The sequence below is a fragment of the Alexandromys fortis genome, unplaced genomic scaffold (assembly GCF_014885135.2).
Source record: "Alexandromys fortis isolate MF-2015 unplaced genomic scaffold, M_Fortis_MF-2015_v1.1 scaffold_150, whole genome shotgun sequence".
NCBI classification, from domain to species: Eukaryota; Metazoa; Chordata; class Mammalia; order Rodentia; family Cricetidae; genus Alexandromys; species Alexandromys fortis.
The window spans coordinates 1,300,386-1,320,983 of NW_026068027.1; the positions used below are offsets into that span (position 1 = coordinate 1,300,386).

General features: G+C 52.2%; 2 protein-coding genes across 3 annotated transcripts in view; both read left to right on the forward strand.

Moving 5' to 3' along the window:
* Positions 1–13,672, forward strand: part of Cd4 (CD4 molecule) — a 30,510-nt gene extending 16,838 nt beyond the window's left edge. The window contains exons 4-10 of one of the 2 annotated variants that reach the window (XM_050164157.1): positions 5,570–5,728; positions 6,076–6,312; positions 8,137–8,472; positions 9,953–10,150; positions 10,728–10,852; positions 11,057–11,206; positions 12,068–13,672. In XM_050164157.1, the coding sequence (XP_050020114.1) occupies positions 5,570–5,728; positions 6,076–6,312; positions 8,137–8,472; positions 9,953–10,150; positions 10,728–10,852; positions 11,057–11,182 (1,181 nt within the window). In that variant the 3' untranslated portion in view covers positions 11,183–11,206; positions 12,068–13,672. The remainder of the gene's footprint in view (positions 1–5,569; positions 5,729–6,075; positions 6,313–8,136; positions 8,473–9,952; positions 10,151–10,727; positions 10,853–11,056; positions 11,207–12,067) is intronic. The other variant, XM_050164158.1, reaches the window with a different exon arrangement.
* Positions 13,673–14,544: 872 nt separating this feature from the next.
* Gpr162 (G protein-coupled receptor 162) lies at positions 14,545–20,535 on the forward strand. The gene is made up of 5 exons (XM_050164117.1): positions 14,545–14,743; positions 16,278–17,557; positions 18,135–18,324; positions 18,834–18,991; positions 19,254–20,535. Exons 2-5 carry the CDS (start codon positions 16,691–16,693, stop codon positions 19,803–19,805), a joined length of 1,767 nt encoding a protein of 588 aa, XP_050020074.1. The 5' UTR covers positions 14,545–14,743; positions 16,278–16,690; the 3' UTR covers positions 19,806–20,535.
* Positions 20,536–20,598: the final 63 nt, after the last annotated feature.

Genomic DNA, 20,598 nt, shown 5'->3' on the forward strand with positions numbered 1-20,598 from the left:
TATTTTTAACACACTGTAAAACACTTAGAGGTTTTTTTTTTTTTTTTACTTTGAATCTATCTTTACTCTATATCTCTCTTTTCCCGACCACAGGAGTCTTTAATTTGCTAAGCAATATGGCTAGAATTAAAGCTGTGGCTTTGACAGCTGGATCCAGCCCATTCCTTAGCTTTCTGAGATTCCAGCCTCGTGAAGGAGGTACCGTCTATAGCCACGTTTATTGCCCAACTCTGTGGAGTTTCAAGGTCCCTGCCACCAACAAAAAGCATGCGGTCAGCTTTTCATCAACACCATTTAAGTGTTTTGTGTCAGGACTTCTTTAAAGAGCTGCAAGATTTTGCAGCTAAAGCTGATTGAGGAAGCCCCTCTTAAATAAGAGCACTTGCTTCTAGCAAGCAGAGCCTGCCTGAGAAATGCTGATATCAATAAGCCAGGCTTAACTCTATTCTTTTCTGTCTAGAATTACTTTCCGAGCTTTATCAGGCTTTATGTGGATGCGTTCGTCCGCATGTTAGGCACCATTTGTTGGATAGTTATATAGTTTTTTCTTACCAAATTCAAAAAAGAAACTTACAAAAGAGATATAAAGTTTATAAGGATGAGAGACATAAAAACTTAAGGTGTTTGTCTAAGAAAACGTTTTAAGGACTAAAAAGATATCTTATGATGGTAAGGTAATAGAAGTTATGATAGAAAGTAGTTTAGGTAGAAGACTTTGGACTCATCAAGATAGGATAGTTAGGTCTGGAGAGATGGCTCAGTGGTTAAGAGCATTGCCTGCTCTTCCAAAGGTCCTGAGTTCAATTCCCGGCGACCACATGGTGGCTCACAACCATCTGTAATGAGGTCTGGTGCCCTCTTCTGGCCTGCACGCATACACACAGACAGAATATTGTATACATAATAAATAAATAAATAAATAAATAAATAAATACATATTTAAAAAATAAAATTGTAATCTCTAAGATAATGTTTTATAAACTAAAGCCTGATAAACTTTATTTACTTATTTAGATACAGGGTCTCTTGTGGCTGAGGACGACCTTGCACTTCTGACCCTCCTGTTTCTTGTACCTTCTGAGTACTGGGATTACAGACCTGTAACAACATACCGCCTGATCTGTGTGGCCATGTGTGGTGCTGAGGATCAAACTTAGGTTTTTGTCCGGCATGCTGTGAAGGAAATCTCCCACATCCGCATCCTGAGCTACATCCAAGCCTTGTTTGAAACAGTCTATAGCCTAGGCTGGCCTTGAACCTATTATGTAGCATAGATGACCTGGAAATCTTTTTTTTTTAATATTTATTTTTTTATGTATACAATATTCTGTTTACATGTATGCTTGAAAGCCAGAAGAGAGCAACAGACCTTATTACAGATGGTTGTGAGCCACCATGTGGTTGCTGGGAATTGAACTCAGGACCTTTGGAAGAGCCATCTCTCCAGCCCAACCTGGAAGTCTTGATTCTCTTTTGTGTTCGATTTACAGGCAAGCCCACTTTATTGGTGCTAGGACCGAAGTCAAGATTTTGCGTATGCTAGGCAAGCACTCTGTCGACTGAGTTATGTTCCTAGGTCCAAGTGTATAAACTTGAGAAACCAGTGAGCACAAACTGCACTCTAGATGACCCTTTACACGAACTCTAGTCAACGTTACTGTGTGCTTCTGCCCCCGGCATCATGGCCAGCATCGGACATGTTACTCGAACCTGTGTGTGCACTTGTTTGTGGGTGCGGGGGCACACATACCACAACAAAGACATGGAGGTCAGAGGACAGCCCCATGTGCTGGTCCTCATGTTCCTCCATGCCTGAGGCAGGCTCTCACGCTGTTTGTCACTGTGTGTGCCAGGCTTACTGGCCTGTGGGCTCCCACACATTTTGCCATCTCTGCCTCCTTACACTGGTGTAGGAGTAGCTGGGATTTATAGACATGGGAATTTGAACTCAGACCCTTGCGAATTCGTGGTAAGCGCATCACTTACTGAGTCACCTTAACTTTTTTTCTCCTAATTTGATAGTTTAAGAATATGTTGTTTTAATTTGCATTTATTTTCCTCACCTGTGAGATTAAAACACTTTCTAAAAATTCCTAGTCTTTTGTACTAACACTTTTGTTCAGTTCCTATGATCTGATTTCTGTAGCAACAGTTCCCTTTCTAACTTCCTGGTTGTGTGTGTGTGTGTGCACGTGCGCGCGTGCGAATGTACGTGTGTGTGTGTGTGTGTGTGTGTTCAGGTGTGCTCACCCTGTGTATCTGAGTGGAGATATTGGGTTCTGCTTTACATGGTTACAGGAGATTTGAACTCAGGTCCCCGCGATTGTGCAACAGATTCTTTACCCATTGAGCCTCCCCCCCATTCCTTCACTTCCTGGTCTTTAACAATGACAATGCCACCCTCTCATTGCTTCCACTTGTGTGGAAGGGGTTTGCCCTGTTCTCTGCTGCAGTCTCTCATTTCTCACGGGTCTCCAGCTAGGGTCACTTCTCTCTTCCACCGCTGTTCGCTTTCTCCCCCTCAAGGCCCTCTTGTCTGTCTCCTGGTCGTTCTGTCTCTTGTCTTTCTCTTTCTGCTGCTGCAGTACTGACTTTCAAAGCATCATCCCCCGCCCAGGACCAAGACTACCCACATCCACTAGACACTGTCCTCTCTGCACCGGTGCCCACAGCTCCCCAGCTGGAAACCTTCATACCTTCCTTATGCCAGCTCCCCTTCCTGGAACGTCCTTCCCCCGCATCCATTTTTCTGTATTTAAACTCCCCCCCCCCCCAGTGGCTGGGGAAATGGCTGGTGCCTGAGAGGACCTGAGTTGGAAACTCCATCACCCATGTGAAATCTGGAACAGTGTTACCACTGCAATCCTGTGGCTGCACAGGGCAGAGACAGGAGGATCACCCGGGCTTGCTGAGCACCGCACTAACTCCAGGGTTAGCAAGAAACCTTGTCTCAAAGAAATCAGGTGGAGAGTGATAGAGCATGCGTCTGATGCCCTCCTTCTGCTGCCTACACACTCGCAAGCATGTATAAAAACACACACGCCAAAAAAAATGGAAATATTTTTTTCTTATCGTGTTAGAAGCTGAATATAGAGGCAGTTGCGCTACCACTGAGCAACACCCCTAGCCTGCCTTGTTTTGGTGTTTGTTTGTTTGTTTTGTTTGTTTTTTTTGAGACAAGTTTTCTCAGTAGCTATGGAGCCAGTCCTGGAACTCGTTCTGTAGACCAGACTGGCCTCAAACTCACAGAGATCCGCCTGCCTCTGCCTCCTGAGTACTGGGATTAAAGGCATGCGCCACCACCGCCTGGCTATATTTTTCTTTTTAAAAATAATTTTATAGATTATTGGGCTGGAAGGATGGCTCAGTGGTTAAGAGCACTTTCTGCTCTTGCAGAGGACCTGGGTTTGGTTCCCAGCACTCATGTAGGGGCTCCTAACCATCTGTAACACCAGTACCGCGGGATCTGACACCCTCTTTCAGTTTCCATGGGCACCAGGCACACAAATGGTGCACATACACAAACGCTGTCAAAACACTCATACTTTCAAAAGTAAAAGTAAATCTTTAAATTTTTTTATTTATCCTGGGCAATGGTTGCACACACCTTTAATCCCAGCACTTGGGAGGCAGAGGCAGGCAGATCTCTGTGAGTTTGAGGTTAGCCTGGTCTACAGAGCTAGTTCCAGTACAACCTAGGCTACTCAGAGAAACACCCTGTCACAAAAACCCTATATATGTATGTGTGTGTGTACATACATATATATATGCTTTATTATTATGATTACTACAGTGTGTGTGTATACATACATATATATGCTTTATGATGATGATTATTACAGTGTGTGTGTGTGTGTGTATTATATGTTCAGAGAACAAGTTTTAAACTCAGTTCTCTACGTCCACTTTTCTGTCGGTTCTGGTTTGCATTATCAGGTGGCAACTTTAAGCCATCTCAATCCCCACCCCCACCCCCACCCCATCACACACACTCTTGGTGGTGTGAGAGACCGGACCCAGGACCTCGTGTGTAGTAGTCAAGTTCTCTACCGCTGAGCTACTCCCCCAGCCAGGCTTTTTTTTTTTTTTTTTTTTTTTTTTTTTTTTTTTTTTTTTTTTTTTTTTTTTTTTTGGTTTTTCGAGACAGGGTTTCTCTGTGGCTTTGGAGCCTGTCCTGGAACTAGCTCTGTAGACCAGGCTGGTCTCGAACTCACAGAGATCCGCCTGCCTCTGCCTCCCGAGTGCTGGGATTAAAGGCGTGCGCCACCATCGCCCGGCTCCAGCCAGGCTTTTAAGACTTAGTTCAATACCACTCTCCTCGACGAGTTTGTTCCGGATTTGCCCAATCTCTTAGTCACTCTGCACTCTCCCTTTGCCAATTCCAGGGCAGCATGGACAGATGGGTGTGATTTTCTTCACCAGGATCACAGGCAGGCAGGAAGGGAGTCGCATTTCAGGAGAAGGGCACTCCATATTGTGAACAGTTGAATCTGGAGTGGCAGGAGGTTATTCACACGAAGCTAACTGTCCCTGGGGCTGCGAGAAACAGGAGCCTAGAGGAGAGGAGAGAGGCTGGGCTTGGAAGTTCATTTGCAGCGATAAGAGAGATGTTTAGTGGGGTGGGGGTGGGGAGAGCGGAAAGAATTTAGGGTAACAGCAAACAATAGTCTAAGACACAGAATAGGAAATGGGAGCTAGCTATAAAGGAGAGGAACAGGGAAGGTGGACAGGGCTGGTGAGACGGTTCTGCAGGTCAGGGCACTTGTCACCAAACCTGATGGCCTGGATTTGATCCCTGGGCCCCACACAGTAGAAGGAGAGAACCAACTCCGTGAGGTTGTCCTCTGAGCTACTCACATGGGATCACATATAAAGACACACGCAGAGAGGAGAGAGGAACAGAGAGAGAGAGAGAGAACTGAGTAAGCAACACCTTCAGGATGTGTGCTCAGTTGTGAGAAGAAAGGAATTGTGGGGCTGCCCCTGCATCTGGAAAGCTACAGAGAGGAGTTTTCCCTTCACGGTGGCTGCTGGATAAACTGATAAGTGTATTCAATTTGATGGGATCTGGACCCACCAACCTAGGAGACACGCCACCAGGGAATTTGGGAGAGACTGTGTAATCTCTGCACGTGCCTGAGAGGACTTGCCATGGTCAGGTACTGGTGAGAGGACCTGCCCACCATGGGCGGTGTCACTTTATAGGACAAATTCCCAAGATGTATGAATTTGAGCAGTTGTTCCAACGCTGAGTGATAGTGTCCGTATCCGCACTGTAGGCAAAGCAGTCTGGGTTTCCTGGAATCAGTGTGAAGATTCCTGGAGACGGCGCACGTAAAGTGTTCAGCCTGTAAGAGTGGGTGCTGTCCAAATAAGCATATTGTTTTATAATATTTTTGAGCTAGTGGGATATTGTTCCCATCACGGAAATAGATATGATTTCTCATCGTCTGGGGTTCCTTGAGGGATGAAGCGAAGACCCTGCTGCTCAGTCCAGCAGAACGGTGGACACTCTTCTCGGCAGGGCACCAGGGCACCTCAACTTTCTTTGCTCGGCTTCTGTTCACAGCTCAGTCTGAGCGGTTCAGCCGTTTTGATTCGAGAAAATCCTCGTGGGATAAAGGTTCGTTTCCTCTCGTCATCAATAAACTTAAGATGGAAGACTCAGGCACTTACATCTGTGAGGTGGAGAACAGGAAGATAGAGGTGGAGCTGTTGATGTTCAGAGGTGAGGGGGGCAGCCCTGGGACATAGACACCCCCCCCACACCCCCTTCCACCCTTGCTCTAAACCGGGACCTGATGTGAGCTCATCTCAGAGACCACAGGGGTCAGACTGTTCGGGCTAACAGGGGAGGGACAAAGACTGAGAGGGGAGGAAAGAAAAGGAAAGGAAGGGAAGGAAAAAGGGAAGGGAGGAAGAGGGGAACCCTGCCTTGTGCTGGGAATATGCAGCGGAGAGCGGGGGGGGGGGGGACGACACTGTTGGGAGAGGGGATAATGGACTCTTTTTTTCCTTTCTTCTTCCTTTATCCCTGGAGATGCTGAGTGTAATGCAGGTCTTCTTCTTCCACAGTGACTGTCAGCCCGGGCACCCACCTGCTGCAGGGGCAGAGTCTGACCCTGACCTTGGAAAGCAGCCCTAAGGTCAATGACCTCTCAATGGAGTGCACGTGCCCGAGGAAGAGAAATTTCAAGAGCTCTAAAGCCATCACCGTGCCCAACCTAAGCATTCAGGATGATGGCACCTGGTCCTGCAAGGTAGCCGTGAACAAGCAAAGTGATACACTGTCCATGAAGATCTCTGTGCTGGGTAAGAGGCTCAGGAACTCCTAAGTCTTGCTCTGCTAGTAAGTTGGTTTTAGGAGCTGCTGGAGCGGTGATGGGGGTGTCCTTCTCTAGCTGTGGTTTGTCTTCAGGATGCTTCCGCTTTGGGGCGGGGGGGGGGGTCCATTACAGCCACCTAGGAAGTGTACAAGAAGGAAGGCATGGGAAGTGGGAGGTGAGAGATTCCAGGGTCCACGGTAGAGAAGTGGCAAAGACACTCGTCCTTGTCACTGATCTCCACAGATCCGTTTACTCAGGAATACTACCTTCAGCAAACCAGTCATGTAGGGCATCTGCGTTGCCTCTCTACACCCGGAGCCAGGCATCATGGAGAAGCCTGGACACAGATCCTGTGTGGTACTGTTTTAAATCCCAGCTCTGCCCTACACACAGTCCTTTCTTATTATTTATTTTTTTGAGATCATAATATCATTAGATCATCTCTTTCCTTCCCTCTTCCCAAACCCTCCCACTTCCACTCTCTTTCATATTCATGGTGTCTTTTTCTTTGTTTTACATATGTGCACATGCGCGCACACACACACACACACACTTACTTGTTCAGTCTGTATAATGCTGCGTGTATGCACATGTTTTCAGAGCTGACCATTTAGTATTGAACAGTTAATTGGTGTGCTTTTCTCTGGGTAAAATTCTTTCCCTGCTCTCAACATTCCTCGGTTGCCTGCAGCTTTGTTTTGTTTTGTTTTGTTTTGTTTTTCTCCTCTTCCACATTAGCATGTCCATTGGTGTCCTCCTGGCTCAGATCAGGTGTAGGCAGCCACATTGGTGAGATTCTATGGGTGTAGTGTCTGACATTTGTAGGAGACACAATCTCACGGCAAACGCTCGGTTCCTCTGGCCCTTCCAATCCTCCCACAGCCTTTTCTGAAATGATTTCCGAGCCAGAGGTGAAGGAGTTGTGTCGTAGATTGATCAGGTGGGATTGGGCTCCACGCCTCTGCAGTTAAAGGTCTCCATTTGTTGCAAAGAGATGTTTCCTTGATGAGGGGTGAGAACTACACTTATCTGTGGGGATAAGGACAAATAATTAGAATGTCATTAGGGATTATGCTGGTTTAGTAAAGTGGTGGTTGTAGCTTGTGAAGGTTTGAATAAGAATGCCCTCAGTCTGGCGGTGGTGACATTAATCCCAGCACTCGGGAGGCAGAGGCAGGAGATTATCTCTGAGTTCGAGGCCAGCCTGGTAAACAGAGCAAGTTCCAGGGCATTCTCTAAAGGTTCAGAGAAAAAGAAATAGATTGCCTTCATAGGCTCATATTTCTGAATGCTTAGTCACCAGGGAGTGGCACTCTTTGAGAAGGATTAGAAGGATTAGGAGGTGTGGTCTTGTTGAAGGAAGCACGTCACTCAGAGTGGGCTCTCTGCCTGTTTGCCTTTGGATCAGGATGTAGCCCCCTCAACCATAACCCCAGTGCCAGCCTATTTGCTGGCATGTGTTCCCATGATGATAACCCCGTGAGTTTGAGACCAGTCTGGTCTACAGAGTGAGTTCCAGGACATCCGGAGCTGTTGCACAGAAAAACCATATCTCAAAAATCCGAAAGAAAAGAACTAGCGTCTAGGCCGGTGCCTGTCCACAGCAAGCCTTATTTTCATGTTGACTGGAGGATGCTAAACAGAGGTCAAGTTGTTCCTGGACTCCAGGGGTCCCAAGGAGAGAGAAATGACAACCTTGTGGTGGGCAGACTGACCTGATCCCTGTGCCACATGCTTGCTCTGCCATATCCTTCCTCATCTTCCTCTCCCTCCTCACTCAGAGTCATTTCTGTTCCCTTCTCACCTCCAGGTTTCCAGAAGGCATCTACCACAGTCTTTAAGAATGAGGGGGAGGCAGTGGAGTTTTCCTTCCCCCTTAACTTTGGTGATGAAAATCTGCAGGGGGAGCTGAGGTGGAAGACAGAGAAGGCCCCCTCCCCCCAGCCTTGGATCACCTTCTCCCTGGAGAACAAGAAGGTGTCCCTGCAAAAGACCACGGGCAACCTCAAGCTCCAGCTGGCAGAAACGCTCCCACTCCACCTCAAGATACCCCAGGTCTCACTCGAGAGCGCTGGCTCTGGGAACCTGACTCTAACTCTGGCCAAAGGAACACTGCATCAGCAAGTGAACCTGGTGGTGATGAAATGTAAGGGGTGGGCTGAGAAAGGGCAAGCCGGGGTCAAAGGTCCAAGGCTCTCCATGGCCTGCCAGGTCCCAGAATGGGGAGGGGGATGCTCTAACCCTGCTTGTCTGCCTAAATGATGAAGGACTCTCCAGGTTGCTGTTGGTTTTGCTTTTTTTGGGGGTGGTGGTGCTGGGGACAGAAACCAAAACCTCATGCATGCTATGTACAAGCTATTACTGAGAGGCACCCAGTCCTGGAGTGGTTTTAAATTGAGGTTGAAATCCACACATCCTTCCCCAACATTTAAAGTCTGGCCTGGGATTGGCTCCACTGAGGATCGGACTAACAACTAGAATCCAGTTCTTCCTCTGCCTGATGGCCTGTGGCCCTGGCTGAGCTCCTTCAACCTCGGACCTGCTTGCTCACCTTTTCTTTCTTTGTTTCTTGGGTTTTTGTTTTTGTGAGACAAGGTTCCTCTGGGTAGCCCTAGCTATCCTGGAACTCACTCTGTAGACCAGGCTGGCCTCGAACTCAGAAATCTGCCTGATTAAAGGTGTTGCACCACCGCCGCCTTTATTTTTATTTTATCTTATGTCTGTGTGAGGGTCAGGTTCCCTGGAACTGGAGTTACAGACAGGTGTGAGTTGCCGTGTGGGTGCTGGGAATTGAACCCAGATGCTCTGGAAGAGCAGCCAGTGCTCCTAATCACTGAGCCATCTCTCCAACTCCTTAAGATTTATTTTTTATTTATGTAATGTATTTACATGTGTGCGTGTGTGTGTGTGTATGCGCCTGTGTGTGTGATGAGAGAGAGAGAGAGAGAGAGAGAGAGAGAGAGAGAGAGAGAGAGAGAGAAGATGAGAAGATGTGTGTTGTACAGGTCATGATAGAGGGGCCCGAAGAGCATTCGATGCCCCGGAGCTCGAGCTTGATAGACAAGCTGCCATGTGGGTCCTTTGGAAGAGCAGCAGACTTTTAAGCTCTCAGCAATCTCTTCTGCCCCATCATCTTTTTAATATGGCACAAAGTCTTTGCACATAGCAATGGTTGTAACATCAACCTTGCGTCTGAGTTATTTGTATTTAACTCCTCATTACACCAGCTCTACAAATAACAGTGGCGAACCCTGACACTAGCATATGTCGGGCCCCGTGTAAACACTCAAGCACGCAAATATTCCTTGCTGCTTTGGTACAAGCGGTTAAGCGGTTTGTCCAGGGACATACTGTATGTGTCTCTGCAAACGCCAGGGCTGGCGGAGTAACGGTCTTGTGCAGCAAGAAGGAAATCTGGTTCAACAAGACTTTGGGTTCAAATCCAAGGAGAGCTCAGTCCCAGGCTGCTTCTCCCTGGCAATTACAAGAAAACACAATTCAAGGAGCTAGAAGGACACTCACATGTAGGATTGTTTTCCCCATTCTATGGAGTCACCTGACTTAGAGCTCGAGAGTGCAAGGACCCCTGAGCAAAAGGCTCCGTGTCTCTGCTTCTTCCTCTGCAGTGGCTCAGAAAGATGACGCTTTGATCTGTGAGGTGAAGGGACCCACCTCCTCCAAGATGCAACTGACCCTGAAGAAGGAGAATCGGGAGGGCAAGGTTACCAAGGAGAAGGAGCTCCAAGAGCCGGCCCCTGAGGCAGGGCTGTGGGAGTGTCTCCTGAATGAAGGGACTGAGGTCAAGATGAACTCCAAAATCCAGAGTAAGGAATCCATTCCTAAGGCTAAGCCTTGGTCTCTTCAACTGTGGAACCTTCCCAGGGATTAGCCTAGCTGACCCAAAGTTACAGCTCCCTAGCTCCTTTGACAGACATGGAAACAGGGTATACACTGGCCTGAAGACACAGGTCCTGGGCTCCATACAGCCTAGGAATGAGGCCTTCCTGGCTAAGAGTTTCCCTCTTCCATGGCTATGGCTTCCTTCTAAACCTAAACAAACACACAGGGCCTGATACCAGGCCCCAGGCTTCTAGCTCTCTAGAGAACTGTGTAAGAAACAACGCTCCCTTCCCTGTTCTGTACCCCTGAGGCCTGGTGGCCTTTGAGAAGCCTGTATCCTCAGCCCTTCTACCTGACCTGGATCCACAGGCAAGACTCTCTCTCTCTTCCTCTCTCTCTCTCTTTCTTGGCAGTGCTTGGAGTGGAACACAGGGCCTCCCTCCACCAGTGCTATATCCCCCCCCAAATACCTCCTCCCTCTCCCCTCTCTCTCTCTCTCTCTCTCTCTCTCTCTCTCTCTCTCTCTCTCTCTCTCTCTCTCTCTCTCTCTCTCTCTCTCAGTTTTATCCAGAGGGCTGAACCAGAACCAGCCAATGTTCCTGGCTGTCGTGCTGGGAGGCACCTTCGGCTTTCTGGCTTTCATCGGGCTCTGCATCCTCTGCTGTCTCAAGTGCCGGCACCAACAGGTGAGTAAGCTCCCATCATCCCTCACTGGGCCCTCCCTTGAGCACAGCATCTTGTACAAGCTGAGCACCATCTGACTTAGCGTTCCCCACCCCAACCCAGCCCTTGAAGTTCCTCTGGTCCCGTCAGAAGGGAGACACAAAAATGAGCAGAGTGAACGACAGGACAGGTGGCTCGAGCCACAGTAAATGCTTCTTCTCTGCCAGCTCCCCCCTCTCCCCCCTCCAAGGGGCACCTCCCTCCTGGAGGACTGGGACCCTCACAACTCCTCTCCTTGTCCCTGGGCAGCGCCAGGCAGAACGGATGTCTCAGATCAAGAGGCTCCTGAGTGAGAAGAAGACCTGCCAGTGTCCCCAGTAAGGATCTGGGCTGAGAGGGAGGAGGGAGAGGGAGGAGGGAGAGGAAGGAGGGAGAGGGAGGAGGGAGAGGGAGGAGGGAGAGGAAGGAGGGAGAGAGAGGGAGGAGGGAGAGGGAGGAGGGAGAGGGAGGAGGGAGAGAAAGAAGAGGGGGGCAGAGTAAGGAGAGAAAAGGGGAAAAGAGAAGAGAGAAGGAGAAAAGGAGGGAGATAGGAGGGGGAGAGAGAAGAGGCGGAGGGAGAGAGGAAGGGAGAACGGGAAGGAAGAAAACCCATGAGGGAGGCAAAATGAAGGAGTTGAGAAGAAAAGGAGGTTCAAGGAAGAGTGAGCAAGTAGATGGAGTAAAGAAGAGGCCACGGGGCGGTGGGGGCCTGTGGCAGGTCTGGACAGGGGTGGCAGAGGCTGTGGCATGTCTGGACAGGGGTGGCAGAGGCTATGGCAGGTCTGGACAGGGGTGGCAGAGGCTGTGGCAGGTCTGCGCAGGGGTGGCAGAGGCTGTGGCATGTCTGGACAGGGGTGGCAGAGGCTATGGCAGGTCTGGACAGGGGTGGCAGAGGCTGTGGCAGGTCTGGGCAGGGGTGGCAGAGGCTGTGGCAGGTCTGCGCAGGGGTGGCAGAGGCTGTGGCAGGTCTGGGCAGGGGTGGCAGAGGCTGTGCATGTCTGTCTGGACAGGGCTGGCAGAGGCTGTGGCAGGTCTGGGCAGGGGTGGCAGAGGCTGTGGCAGGTCTGGACAGGTACTACAGCGCTGTCCATTGGTACCACTGTGCTCCAAGACAAGAGTGGGGTCTGGGAACCATGGCGGCCACAGCACACCGTGGGGTTGGGAGAATGGATTTGCTTCCTTTATTCTTTTTCTTCCAGCCGGATGCAGAAGACTCAGAATTTCATTTGAGGCTGAGGCCCCTTTGCAGCCGACCACCTGCGTCTTGGCTGCTGAGGCCTGTGGACCAGAAGAATGTAGCAGACCCATTACTCTGGCCTCCTGCCCTCCTCTTCCAGAACTGGCCACTGCTCCTCTCTCTATTCCCAAGCCCAAAGTAGAGCTTGCTCTCTGATTTTCAGACACTTAAACACACTTTGTTTTTCCCAGCGTCCTTTTCACCAAAACCTCAGCTCTTCCCTGACTGCTGTTCAGAACCTCTTTCCAGTTGTCTGGATCTAAGGGCAGTGCCCAGAACCAAACATGGGTGGTGGGGCTGGCATGTGGAAATATTCAGCACAGTTCACAAGAGAGGGCCCTGGGGCCAGACTGAGTGGGGACTTGTGTCAATCAAAGCACAGATGGAGACCCAAAGGCTGCTGAAATCAGCCTCAGCTCCCCATACTGCCTGCTTCTCACTTTGTGAGAGGACCAGACTCACATTCTGGCCAATGCACCAACACACCCCCAGGCCACATACCTCTGCACATAGCCATACACTTATCCATAGTTAAATAAGCCAGTTTAATGTCCTTGCTATTCAACCCTAATAAGAACCTTACGTGTGGGCAAGCAAAATGGTTCAGCTGTAAAAAGTTCTTGCTGCCAAGCCCGAGGACCTGTGTTCAATCCCGGAGGGTGGAAGGAGAGAGCTGAACATTGTCTTCCACTTGTGTGCCATGGCCCTCATGTATACACACACACACACACACTCACACACACACACGGCAATCCTACGAGCTGTCGGTGATGACCAAGATGGCAGAAATGACCAATCATCTCCAACAAAATGGAATTAAGGCTGCATGACTGCCCAAGGTTGCAGAGCTAACTACTGTAGATATCAAGATTAACCCAAGGCTCCTGATCCCTGGAGCCACTATCTGCGACACAGGAGTGAATGCCAGGCAGATCTTTGGAGCTGGTCACGGGCACCCAGTATGCACCTTGGGAGCATAGAAGCAGGCACACCACGTGCAGGATGGCGGGTCTCTAGATCGTGAGGAGGTGGAGGAGTGGTCCTTGTTTGAGTCCCTCTTTGACCACTGCTGCTTGTGGACTCCTTTACTGGAGGGCAAAACCCCAGTTCTCTTAGAGGAAGGCCAAAAGAAATGTGCAGAGGCCTGCCACTCAGTGTGTGCAGAGACTGCCACTGTGTGTGTGCAGAGCCCGCCACTCAGTGTGTGCAGGGCCCGGAAAGGGAGCCGTGTTCCGGTGCCTTTTGAGAAGATCCTTGGAGAAGCTGACCATGCTTTTCCCCTTTGCCAGGCATCCAGGGAAGTCAGGGTTATAAGAATTCTCCCTGCCAGTCTTGATCAGCTTCTCTCAGATGCTCAGCTTCCTTGGCTTCTTTTCACTCTCCTGCCTTAGCGCCTTCCTTTTTTCTTCTGACCCCATTCCTTTTTTTCCTCCTTTTCCCCACATGGCCTCTTCCAGAAAGTGCGCCCCCTTTTCCAATTGCTGCCAGGCTCCTCACTGCTTACTTTTGATTTGTTTCCACTGCCCGCTCCTGCTCCCTCAGCGAACAGAAAAATAAAGGCTATAAGTAAAATGCACTTCGTGTGTGTGTGCACGCACGTGAGTGTGTGTGTAATGTGTGTGTGTGTGAGCGCGCGTGTGTGTGTGTGTGTGTGTGTGTGCGCGCGCGCGTGTGTATGGGAGGGCATTTACTTCTCTGGAGATCCAGGAATCTTTGGGCCTGGCCCAGAAAGAAGATAAAGTTGCTTGGAGAAGGAAGAATTCTCTAGAGGTTGCTTTCCCACCTCCTCATCCCAAAAGTCCTGCGTGTGACTCTGTAGTTCACCGAGAGACTGTGGTGTGATGTGTCCCTCCTGCCGTCTGTGTATGGGAGAGGAAGAGGACATGAGAAACTGTAATGTGTGGCAATTGTGTGTCCTCATCGTAAACGTACGCTTGCGTTCTGGGAGGAGAAAGAGGGGTGCACAGGTGTACCAAGAGCCCACATCCGTTTTGATCCATGCCACCACCTCCCAACTTCACAAGCGGTCTTAGCTTGCTGGCATCACAAGCACCCTTAGCTTCCAGCAGCCCTTCTTCAGGTGCTGCCCCTCTGAGCTCTACCCAAGAACAGCCCCCACAAGGATGCGCAAAGTGACACGCGGTGACACATGCTTCCTCCACCCCGAACAGCTAGCTCCTCAGTCCCTAACAACACCAGCTGCCTCCTCGGGCTCATGGGCTCATTCGTGTTGAAAAAAAGGGACAGGGTGGGGGCAGGACACCAACTGCTTCACCAATGAAGCCCGCTCCCCGCCGTCCTCCTCGCCCCCTCCCTCTCCGTTCCTTCCTTGCCCCTCCTCCTCCTCCTCTAAGTCACCGCCGTCCAGTTTCCCCGCCCCACCCTCGCCACCCCCCGACCCCAAGACTGGCTAGCGGCTCCCTAACCCCGGGCTCGGAGGCCGATGACCCCGGGAGACAGGGGCCTCGAGGGGCCGCAAGCTAGTGCGCCGCGGGCTGAGCCTGAGAGGCCGGACTGGAGGGGGTGGGGAGGAGGCCGGGAGGGAGGGAGCGAAGGAAGGAGGAGGGCTGGCGAGCTGGAGCCGGCAGGCGGCGGGAGCCCGGGCGAGCCTCCCCAGCGGAGAAGGACGCAGCCAGAGGTAAGAGGACCCTTGCCCGGTCCCCAGCGTATCTCCGCTTCACCCCCCCCCACCCCGCCCAGCCAGCTGCCTCCGCTCCCCTCTTCCCCGCCCCCTCCTCCCCAGCCACCTGCTGTTTCTGCCCCGGAGAACACCCTAGGTGACAGGAGGGTGGAGCCACCTGACCTTATCCCATCAAGGCGAAGGGCGAGGGACCCCTGTCGGCCAGGAAGCCCCCAATAGCCCTCCTTCCCTTATCTCTCTCTGTCCTTCATCTCCTTCTGTCTGTCCTTCACGTCTTTCTTCTTCCCTCCCTTTCTGACTCTCCCTCTCTCATTTGGAACCACCAACTGGGTCTGGGGGTGGAGGTGGGGGTGAGGGTGGGTGGGAAGGGGTCCAAAGGCTGTAGGGGAGAGCAGTGGGGGGCATCCGAACCTATTCCTTACACCTCCCCCTGGCTGTCCATTGCCATGGCAACTAGGATGTACTGGGCTGGAAGGGGGGGGGAGACAAAGCTGGGGGTAGGACTGGGACCTCTTGGGGAGAGCTAGGGCCTGAGGTTCCTCCTCGGGGAAATAGACGTTGGCACAGCTGTGCCCGGTTCCCCAACCCACCCCCGTTTGCCCCGAAGCCCTTACGCCGGTCCTTACAGCCTCTCTGTTCAGCGTTGACTTGATTTCCTAGTGTCTTCCCCAGGTCTCACTGGACAGTGTCACTAAGATCAGGGCCCCCCTCCTCCTTCCCGTCAGAGGGAAATTGAGGCTCGGGGCCAGAGGAGGAGACCCAAGGTCTCTTAGCGAGGACAGTATATGAAGGTCCAGCTCCTGTTCTCAGGCTCTCTGTCCTGCTGCTCCCCTACCTCCATAACCCTCCTTCCCACGCCCCTCCCTCCAATGGCTCCTCCCCAGGGGTTTCTGAACCTTCTATTTTCAGATACTACCACTTTCCCCTCTTTCTTTTCTGCTCAAACTCTCCTCCTTCTCCCTAGTTCCCCCTCTTTCCATTTCTGGATGCTTCTGATGTCAGTGGTTTCCCCGCCTTCAGGTTCCCTAGCTACCCCCACTTCAGTCCCAGCCTCCTTTTTCCCATTTTCCTCGGGCAGCTGAACGGTTGAACATCCAGGCTTAGAGAAGGGAGCCGAGCAGGAAGGCTGCAGGTCTAGGAGAATGGCCTGCAAGAGAAGGGCTCTTGCTTTGCTGTGAACCCCCAAGAAGGAACACATCAACTGTCTCCTATCAGCAACTGAAGAAGGATCTGGGGATGCGCAGACAGGGGTGGGGAGCTCTGAGCACAGGCTATTATAAGAAGGAACTTTGGAATTCCAAAGCAGGAAGAAAGTGCTAAAAAAGATGGAGACAGTGAGACTTATCCCACATAGTCTGCAAGTCTAGGAGGCCTTATCCGTGTGGTAAGTAGGCATCCGATTTAAGGCTCTGAATGACCCCAGTGCCCCTCAGCCATCAGTCCTTTCTAGAGAAAGGAAGGACACGTGTGAACTAGAGTACAGCACAGGCCTAATTCTTGACCCCTCCGTCTGTCTGCTCTTCCCACACAGCACATCCAGGTGACTGAGCTCCACCCCTCAGACCTGACTGGTCAAGACTCCCTGGAGAGGCAGATCTGGAAGTCCCAGCATGGGAATCAGAGGTCCCTAGCCAGTTTCAGAGATGGGGAAGCAGCAAGCTTGCTCCCCTCATCAGTGACAGCGATAATTAAGAAGGAGCCCCACCAACATGGAGGCTGAGGACCACTACGTCTATTGAGTCTTCTGCTCTGCCCTGCCCTGCCCACGGCCTTAGCTGGGTCCCTCATGCAATGCTGAGCAGTAAAGGAGACTTGGGGTCAGCTTGCCTGGCTACAGGGCAAGGATTGTGGGCATCATGGGGGTGGGTGTGAGCGGGGCTCCAGGGTGAGACCTAGCCCCCGCCCCCAGGAGTTCAAGGGGGTGGGGGTGGGGCTGAGACTAGGATGGCTCGGGGTGCCCTGGGGGCAGAAGAGGCCTCCCTCCGCTCAAACGCACTGTCCTGGCTGGCCTGTGGGCTCCTGGCCCTGCTGGCCAATGCCTGGATCATCCTTAGCATTTCGGCCAAACAGCAGAAGCACAAGCCGCTGGAGTTGCTGCTCTGCTTCCTGGCGGGCACGCATATACTCATGGCGGCTGTGCCCCTCACCACCTTTGCCGTGGTGCAGCTCCGGCGCCAGGCGTCCTCTGACTATGACTGGAACGAGAGCATCTGCAAGGTCTTTGTGTCCACCTACTACACGCTGGCCCTGGCCACCTGCTTCACAGTGGCCTCGCTCTCCTACCATCGCATGTGGATGGTGCGCTGGCCCGTCAACTACCGCCTCAGCAACGCCAAGAAGCAGGCCCTGCATGCCGTCATGGGCATCTGGATGGTCAGCTTCATCCTTTCCACCCTGCCCTCCATAGGCTGGCATAACAACGGCGAGCGCTACTATGCCCGAGGCTGCCAGTTCATAGTCTCCAAGATTGGTCTCGGCTTTGGTGTTTGCTTCAGCCTCTTGCTTCTTGGGGGCATTGTCATGGGTTTGGTCTGCGTGGCTATCACTTTCTATCAGACACTGTGGGCCCGGCCCCGGAGGGCTCGGCAGGCCCGGAAAGCTGGGGGCAGTATGGGAGCCAAAGTGGGCGGGCTGGGGGGCTTGGGTACCCGGCCGGCTTTTGAGGTGCCAGCCATTGTGGTGGAGGATACTCGAGGGAAGCGGCGATCCTCATTGGATGGCTCGGAATCTGCCAAGACGTCTTTGCAGGTCACCAACTTGGTCAGCGCTATCGTCTTTCTCTACGACTCACTCACCGGGGTGCCCATCTTGGTGAGACTGAGGTCCCTTGACCTGTTCTTAATATTCAGGTCCCCCCCCCCCCCGGTTCTATCGGCCACGCAGGAGTTTCCGCCATTGTCCTTTCCTCCCGGCATTTGTGGTTCCCTGTCTCTGTCACCCATCTCTAAGCTCTCACTACTCAGTCTCCCAGCTCCATCATTTCTGTTCCTAGTCTGCAGCTCCATCTTCTATCCTGCCCCTCCAGTGTTCAGCCTGACGTCCAGCTGCCCAGAGGCACTATCTAGTCCCTAATTCCCTTTGGCAATCACAGTCACACTATCCAGGCCCCATTCCTGGGTTTCCCCCAATCTTTACGTTTCTTGTGGTCTCAAGTCTCTCTGTGGTCTCTGTCTCTCTGTATGTCTGTCTCTGCTTCTGTCGGTCTCTCCCCAGCTCAACCCCCCAACTCCAGGGTTTTGTCTATAGCATTTCCTGACTTTCCTCATTCAGGTCCTCCTTACTCCCCCCACCTCCCTTCCTACTCTCCTGCATTAGGGGTGGGTATCAGCCTTAGGTGAGGGCTCGGTCGGTCTTCACACCTGACCAGTCATTCCGTCTCCCCTGCCAGGTGGTGAGCTTCTTCTCCTTGAAGTCCGACTCGGCTCCACCATGGATGGTGCTGGCTGTGCTGTGGTGCTCCATGGCACAGACGCTGCTCCTGCCCTCCTTCATCTGGTCCTGTGAGCGCTACCGCGCTGACGTGCGCACAGTGTGGGAGCAGTGTGTGGCTATCATGTCGGAGGACGATGGCGATGACGGTCAGAGGAGGGATGGGGACTTGTATTTCCTGGACAGCTACCTCTATTTTCTGTCCTTTCTATTGCCCTTCTCCTTGAGGAGATGTGCTGCCCTGGGGTGCCCCCTACTGGGCTGAACTGGAGCCAGTTCCAGTCTCCCCATAGCCTGATGATGCTGTCTTCCCAGCCTTGCTTCTTTCTGCACTTTCCACTAGGCCTCTGCTCCTCTCTAGAGGCCTACACTGCCCAGCTTGGTCTGTGCCAAGTAGACTTCCAGAGAAAGGATCCTCAGTCCTAATGCAAAAAAAAGTGTGACCTTAAAGGGGAGCCAAACTTCCTGAAAGAGAGTCCCTGATCTTGGGACAAATCTTGGAGAAGAACAAGAAAAAAAAAATCTGTGTAAAGGACCAGGGGTCTCAGTGGCTGTAACAAAGCCAGCCATTCCCTTGGTCCTCCTGGACCTTGAGATGGGGATGGGGAGGTGGTGAGGGTTCTCTGCCTGTGACCACTCTGCTGTTTCTCTCTCCTAGATGGAGCCTGTGATGACTACACAGACGGCCGAGTCTGCAAAATTCGCTTTGATGCCAATGGGGCCACAGGGTCAGGGGGTCGGGACCCCAGCCAGGTGAAACTGCTGCCTGGACGGCACATGCTGTTCCCGCCTCTCGAGAGAGTACACTACTTACAGGTATGGGGCAGGAAGATCCCCTCATTCTGGTCCCCTGCACCACTACTCCATGGCTCTGGACAGCAGGGTGCCCCACGGGACAGATGAAGGAAAGACCAGGGAAGGAAAGGTTCCCTCGGGTCTCTCAGAACCAGGTTTGCCTGCTAGAGCAACCGCTTTGCAGAAACGGAAGCGCTGAAGCCATCTTGCAGAGTCCCCCTCTTTGCTTTCTGCTACCTTTATTTCCGCAGCACCTCCAGGTCTCTCCTCCTCCTCTTCCCAGGTCCCTTTGTCCCGCCGGTTGTCCCATGATGAGACCAACATCTTTTCTACCCCTCGGGCACCAGGCTCCTTCCTGCACAAATGGTCATCATCCGATGATATCCGGGTCCTCCCAGCCCAGAGCCGAGCCCTTGGGGGCCCTCCTGAATACCTGGGACAGAGACACAGGCTGGAGGATGAGGAGGATGAGGAAGAGGCTGAAGGCGGGGGCTTAGCCAGTCTTCGCCAGTTCCTAGAAAGTGGGGTTCTGGGGTCAGGTGGGGGACCCCCACGAGGCCCTGGTTTCTTCCGAGAGGAGATCACCACTTTCATCGATGAGACACCTCTGCCTTCTCCAACTGCCTCACCAGGACCCTCTCCTCGTAGGCCCAGGCCACTGGGTTTTTCACCTCGACGCCTCTCCCTTGGGTCTCCTGATAGCCAAGCTGTTGGGCTTCCTTTGGGGCTAAGTGCGGGGAGACGCTGCTCTTTGACAGGGAGCGAGGGGAGTTCAAGGGCTTGGGGAAGACCCTGGGGCCCAGGCAACCCCATCTTCCCTCAGCTGACCCTGTGAGGTTACATGAGCCTGCTTAACTCAGAGGAGGGGGCATGGGTGAGTATTCCTCATTCTGGCCCTGAGCCTATGGCAGCTGCCTCCGAGGAGATGGGCGCTAGATCTGGGCTCTAGGGCCCCAGCTCTCTCCCATCCAAGTGACCAGACACCCTACTCACCCATCTTTACCCCTAGCAAAAACGTATTAAAGGCTGAAGTATTGCCATGGAAACCCTGGTCTCCAGCGTCTGCGGTAGCAAAGGGTACTGTCTGGGGGGGGGGGGTTGGAGGAGGAAGGGTGGCTCACAGAGGACAAGATGGAGAAAGGGCAGGGGAAAGAGGCACAGAAGGAGATCGGTCAACACGCAGACAGGAGGGACGGACTCGGGGCACGTGACGCTGGGGTGGGGTCCTGGACACTGGAGTGTGCTAGTTTGAAATGCAAAGGATCTGTGTGCAGATTAGTAGAAGAGTTCAATCCTCTTCTCCCCTAAAGGCGCCCGGGTGCGCCCTTGCTGGGTGAAAAGTTTTGGGGCCAGATTGGAGTCCCAAGCCCGGAGTCATCCCTTTCCACGATGCCGCCCAAACATCCTTTGATGGGCTGGCAGAAGTGTGGGTTAGATACACGTGTGAGGGGCGTCCACAGTTCTTTTCCGGGACCCAAGGATAAACGGGAACAAAATTATCCCCACACCACAGGCCTCCCAGATCCCCTATTTCACCCTCCTGTCTCCATTTCCTTTTCTTACCCACACTAGACCCATTTGTCCCTCGGAATTCTCACTCCGTCTCACTTTGGTTTTCCCTGTGGCAG